The sequence below is a fragment of the Gekko japonicus genome, unplaced genomic scaffold (assembly GCF_001447785.1).
Source record: "Gekko japonicus isolate JY-2015 unplaced genomic scaffold, Gekko_japonicus_V1.1 scaffold1453, whole genome shotgun sequence".
NCBI classification, from domain to species: Eukaryota; Metazoa; Chordata; class Lepidosauria; order Squamata; family Gekkonidae; genus Gekko; species Gekko japonicus.
Window position 1 is genome coordinate 251952 of NW_015167093.1, and position 6608 is coordinate 258559.

At 46.4% G+C, this 6608-nt stretch overlaps 1 protein-coding gene across 1 annotated transcript in view; it reads right to left on the minus strand.

The window, feature by feature from the left end:
- Positions 1–341: 341 nt before the first annotated feature.
- Positions 342–6608, minus strand: part of PTPN5 (protein tyrosine phosphatase, non-receptor type 5) — a 72904-nt gene continuing 66637 nt past the window's right edge. The window contains exon 12 of the mRNA XM_015412895.1: positions 342–438. Coding sequence (XP_015268381.1) covers positions 342–438 — 97 coding nt within the window. The remainder of the gene's footprint in view (positions 439–6608) is intronic.

The window sequence follows — 6608 nt, forward strand, 5'->3', positions numbered from 1 at the left end:
ATCATGTGAATTTGTTTTTTTGTTTTTTAAATAGCAAATCTGAGAGTGATGTTTTTAAATTTTATAACAAATGAAGCTCCTGATCTTATTTACAGTACAAATAGGCCTTTTTTGGGGGGGGGTGAGGAAGAAGATGTCTTGTCACATGTTAAAGACAAGCAGTTATCATAGCTCTTAAATGCAAAATAAAGCAATATGAAAGTAAAACAATATATATTTATATATGTATAAATAAATATCTTCTGTTTTGAAATTCCCATGTATATCTTCTCAGCTCTGGAATACATACGATTCTGGTTAGAGTTCTGTTGTTTTTCGTTATAGCAAATTGTCCAGAAACCTCATTCTTCAGCCGTTGCTCTTGAAAACTGCTTTTCGTACAAGCTCATGACATGATGCACAAACTGATACTGTTCGGAAGTCTGGATCATTCCTCCCCTGGAAAGAAAAGCAAGGGGGGAGAAGTGTTGGGAGGCCAAATCCCATTTCTATATACGTAATAATGACGAAAGCCACACAGTTCAGGTGGCAACGGGACACATTTTATGAAGGAACTGATCCAAAGTCTAGTGGTTTTACTGGAAGGCCTTTTACGATCTACCTCTGTTGTGATCTCTCCTGGGCTGGACTTAGGATTGCCAAGTGGCACTTACCCTTCCGGTGGGGGACTCCAGGTCGGCTCCTGGCGCGAGCGCGCGCGCCGCATGCACATCACAGGGAAGTGATGTCATGACGCTGGGCACGCTGGGGGCGGGGCCACGACCACACAAGGGAAAACCATAGAGTTTTCCCTTGTATGGCCGTGGCTCCGCCCCCAGCGTGCCCGGCGTCATAACGTCACTTCCCTGTGACGTGCACGCTGGGGCGGGGTTCCCCCGGGGGCCCGATTCCCCGGCATCAGGGAACGAGCATCTGGGGCGGGGGGATTTCTGCCCCCCGGGGGGATTTGGCAGCCCCAGCTGGACTCAGACTCAGGAACAGACTCCTCAGAGATAACCAGGATGATTCCAGACCAGGAGATCCAGGGAACACCCAACACCACTGGACCCCCCCTGAGTCCTGAGGTCTCAGTTGAAGAACGTGTCCCTGAAAGTTTAGTTACAGATGATGCTACCAACATGCCAGACCCCAGTGCAGCCTGCCCCCCTACCTTGAAGGGCCAGATCCCTAACTCCTAGTCCCCAGGTTCTCCCAGAGCGACAGAGATGGTGGGTTTGTGAGGAAGCAGCTCACTGATGACTGCCTAAGAGCACAGACTGTTTTCCAGGATCGGGGTCCAATCAAGCCCTTGTCAGACAAAGCCCAGGAACAGGTGGGGCCTCTTGCTATCCGGGATATTTAAACCCTGGCCTAAACAGAGAGTCTCGATGGTTCAAACAGTTTGTATGGCCAGCATGATTCCGTGCTATCTGTGAGCCTGGACCTAGCACACAGCTATCAAGACCGCAACCCTGACTTCAGTGTTCTTTAGAGGACTAGGCATGGTCTCCAGCTACTCTGTGCTTCCTATTAATCCTTTGACTGCTTCAGGCCCTTGCTATCAGAGCCGGAACATCATCCAAGATCCAGTTTCCAAACAAACCTGGACTCAGGCCCCAGCATCTATACTAGACCCTTATTTATTTCCAAAAATTTATATCCTGCCTTTCGGCCCTTACGAGAGCTGCCAAGGTGGTTAAGAATTTAAAACACAAAGGATAAAATCACATTATAAAACAACTTTATAAAGAGTTAAAAACACAGATTTAAAATACATACAAAACATAGTAACACTAGTTAGGAAGGAGGGATCACTGAGGGATTGCCAAAGGAAACAAAAAAAACTCTTCACCCTCTGGCAGAAGATGGCAACAGAAGGGAACGGTTGAATCTCCCTGGGCAGAGAGTTCCAGTGCTTTGAAGAAGAAGAAGAAGAGATTGGATTTATCCCCCCGCCCTTCACTACCCAAAGGTGTCTCAGAGTGGCTTACAAACTCCTTTCCCTTCCCCTCCCCACAACAGACACCCTGTGAGGTAGAAGAAGAAGAGGAGATTGGATTTATACCCCGCCCTTCTCTACCCAAAGGAGTCTCAGAGCAGCTTACCAACTCCTTTCCCTTCCCCTCCCCACAACAGACACCCTGTGAGGTAGAAGAAGAAGAGGAGATTGGATTTATACCCCGCCCTTCTCTACCCAAAGGAGTCTCAGAGCAGCTTACCAACTCCTTTCCCTTCCCCTCCCCACAACAGACACTCTGTGAGGTAGGTGGGACTGAGAGAGCTCTGGCTTTTTCAAAAACAGGTCTTTTTCAAGAACAGCTCTTATCAGAACTACGGCTTGCCCAAGGTCATCCAGCCAGGTGCAAGTGGAGGAGTGGGGAATCAAACCCGGTTCTCCCAGATTAGAGTCCGCCCACTTAACCACTACACCAAACTGGCTTTGGTGCCATTACTGAGAAGGCCTTCTCCCAGGCTGCCACCTCCCACATCTCAGAAGATGGAGGCACCAGAAGCAGGGTCTCCAAAGATAACCATAATGTTCAGGTGGGTTTATAAGGGATTAGGTGGTCCTTCAGGTATGTTTGTCCCAAACCATATATGGCTTTGAAGTTCAAGACCAGTACCTTGAATTGTGCCCAGAGCCTGATTGGAAGACAGTGCAGATGGGCTAAGACTGGCGTAACATGGCCATGGCTGTACCATTCTGTACCAACTGAAGTTTCCAAACACTTTTCAAGGGCAGCCCTACATAGAGTGCACTGCAGTAATCTAATCTAAATGTCATCAGGGCATGCACCACAGTGACTAGAACCAGGGGTCATTTCCTGCACGAGCGCTGAGGAGCGGAGCTCAGCCCAGGGGGGCGGGCACATGCAACAAGCCCCACCCCCTGCTCCCAGCAGCCCTCAGTCAGAGCAAGAAGCAGCCAGGTAAGCTGCAGAGCCCCCCCCCCGGTCCAAAACAGTCCAGTGGCACCTTTAAGACCAAGTTTTATTCAGGGACAAGCTCTCCTTCCTCTGTGAGGACAGATCTGCATGCTCCCCTCCCCCCAATAGCTAGCAATCCAAAACAGTCCAGTGGAGCCTGTGCGGTGGGTGTTGCCTTCTGACACACTTCCGGTAATGTCAGGGGGTGTGACATATGCAAATGAGTTATACTAATGAGCTCCTGCAGATCTTTTTCTACGAAATGACCCCTGACTAGAACTTTTCTGCCTAGGAAAGGCTGCAGCTGGCTAACCCTTCTAAATGGTGCTAGAATGTGCCATTACGATTTATGGCAATCCCATTGGATTTTCACAGCACGAGACGTTTGGAGATGGTTTGCCACTGCCTGCCTTTGCGTATCGACCCTGTCCTTCTTGGTGGTCTCCCATCCAATGGCTAACCCAGTCCAACTCTGCTTAACTTCTGAAATTTGATATTAAGCTAGCCTGGGCCATCCAAATCAGAACAGACCCTTCTACTAGAGATGTCCAAGTGTGAAGGCAATTTTGTTGCACCTTTTTGGTAAAATCTGATCAGGTAACAAACAGAGCAACATCTTTTGGACATATTGTGCTTGAAAGACATCGATTTAATTTTGTTATTGGAAGCAGAATACGGGAAAAAATGGCACAAACACAGATGATTTTAAATCAGAGTCTTCAGAACCATTTATTGCTGACCTACATATTTAGGGGGGGGGAACCCACACAGTACAGACATCTGGACTGAACCATTTCAGAATGTCAAAAATCCCTCTGTGAACAAAAGAAACTAGCACATCAAGAATAAAAGTTTTAACCAAAGATTCTTCCTAATATCCTAATACTCTTTTGTAGGGGGGAGATTCCAAAAATATAATTTCCTACCTACAGTCTGAGATGGTACCATTCCAACAGGTCTGTGCCCTGTGATTATTCTCACTGTTAGAGACTTCTCTGCAAGTAGCAACCCATGCTGTACACTAGTTGATTTGGGACATATATTGGCTGATGTCTGCACAAGACGTGGAAAGAATCCAGAAACAGAATGAATCCAGAATAGGTACTGTGAAAAGAATCCAGAGTAAGTACTGTAAAAGCTTGTAGGCGATCAATTCTACAAGACTTTAATAGCTTGGCTCTTGGAAAGCTAATTGAACTCTCAGCAAAGTCAACAATATTCCCCTCTGACTGCTCATCCTTGTGATAGATTGTTCTTGTGGAAGAGCATTTGTGGGCTACATGTAATCTGCCTTTCTATGACCCCATTGTGCAAATGTGAAATTGGTATCTGCAGGGGTCTTTTGGGGCCGAAGCGCGCCGGAGCGCTGCTCCGGGAGCCCAGGAACTGGTAAAATGGTGGCGGCAGCAAGCCCCGCCCCCAGCTCCCTGCTTTGACCATGTGGACTTTTGTTGGCAGGGTGATATCTTTACTTTTTATCATGCTGTTTAGGTTCGCCATCGCCTTCCTCCCAAGGAGCAGGCGTCATAGCGAACACCCTTTTCCAACAACCTAAGAGGTGACTCTACACATGGACATCATCAGATGGGTAACACCAAAATCAGATTGACTATATAATTTGCAGTCAAAGATGGAGAAGCTCTATCCAGTCAGTAAAAACAAGACCTGGAGCTGACTGTGGCTCAGATCATGAGCTACTCATTGCAAAATTCAGACTTAAACTGAAGAAAATTGGGAAAACCACTAGGCCATTCAGGTTTGACCTAGATCGCATCCCTGATGAATATACAGTAGAGGTGAAGAATAGATTCAAGGGTCTGGATTTGATAGATAGAGTGCCTGAAGAACTATGGACAGAGGTTCGTGACATCGTACAGGAGGCAGCAATCACCACCATACCAAAGAAAAAGAAATGCAAGAAAGCAAAGTGGCTTTCTGATGAGGCTTTACAAATAGCAGAGGAAAGAAGGAAAGCGAAAGGCAAAGGCGAAAAGGAAAGATTTACCCAACTGAACGCAGATTTCCAGAGAACAGCAAGGAGAGATAAGGAGGCCTTCCTGAATGAACAGTGCAAAGTAATAGAGGAAAACAACAGAATGGGAAGGACTAGAGATCTCTTCAAGAAAATTGGAGAAATCAAGGGAGCGTTCCATGCAAAGCTGGCCATGATAAAGGACAAAAACGGTAGGGACCTAACAGAAGCAGAAGAGATTAGGAAAAGATGGCAAGAATACACAGAAGAACTATACAAGAAAGACCTCAATGTCCTTGACAAACACGACGGTATAATCACTGACCTTGAGCCAGACATCCTGGAATGTGAAGTTAAATGGGCCTTAGAAAGCATTACTAACAACAAAGCTAGTGGAGGTGATGGTATTCCAGCTGAGCTATTCAAAGTCTTAGAAGATGATGCTGTTAAAGTTCTGCACTCCATTTGCCAGCAAATTTGGAAAACGCAACAGTGGCCACAGGATTGGAAAAGATCAGTATACATTCCAATCCCAAAGAAGGGCAATGCCAAGGAATGTTCAAACTATCGCACAATTGCACTCATATCACACGCTAGCAAGGTCATGCTCAAGATCCTACAAGCTAGGCTTCAACAGTACGTGGATAGAGAACTACCAGAAGTACAAGCTGGGTTTCGAAGAGGTAGAGGAACGAGAGATCATATTGCCAACATTCGCTGGATTATGGAGAAAGCAAGAGAGTACCAGAAAAATATCTACTTCTGCTTCATTGACTATGCTAAAGCCTTTGACTGTGTGGATCACAACAAACTATGGCAGGTCCTTAAAGAGATGGGAGTACCAGACCACCTCACATGTCTCTTGAGAAACCTGTATAAGGGCCAAGAAGCGACAGTTAGAACCGGATACGGAACAACTGATTGGTTCAGCATAGGAAAAGGAGTACGACAAGGATGTATACTGTCACCTTGCTTATTTAATATATATGCAGAGTACATCATGCGAAATGCTGGCCTGGATGAATCACAAGCGGGAATTAAGATTGCTGGGGAAAAGATCAACAACCTCAGATATGCAGATGATACCACTCTAATGGCTGAAAGTGAAAAGGATCTAAAGAGCCTCTTGCTCAGAGTAAAAGAGGAGAGCGCAAAAGTGGGCTTGAAGCTCAACATCAAAAAAACTAAGATCATGGCATCCGGCCCCATCACTCCTTGGCAAATAGAAGGGGAAGCTGTGGAAGTAGTGACAGACTTCACGTTCCTGGGATCCCAGATCACCGCAGACTGTGACTGCAGCCATGAAATTAAAAGACGCCTGCTCCTTGGGAGGAAAGCGATGGCGAACCTAAACAGCATGATAAAAAGTAGAGACATCACCCTGCCAACAAAAGTCCGCATGGTCAAAGCAATGGTATTCCCAGTAGTCATGTATGGCTGCGAGAGCTGGACTATAAGGAAGGCCGAGCGCCGAAGAATAGATTCTTTTGAACTATGGTGCTGGAGAAGACTCTTGAGAGTCCCTTGGACTGCAAGAAGAACAAATCAGTCAATCCTCAAAGAAATCAACCCTGACTGTTCCCTGGAAGGCCAGATAATGAAACTGAAGCTCAAATACTTTGGCCACCAAATGAGAAGGGAGCACTCACTGGAGAAGACCCTGATGCTGGGAAAGATTGAAGGTCAAAGAAGACGGGGACGGCAAAGGATGAGATGGTTAGACAGTGTCA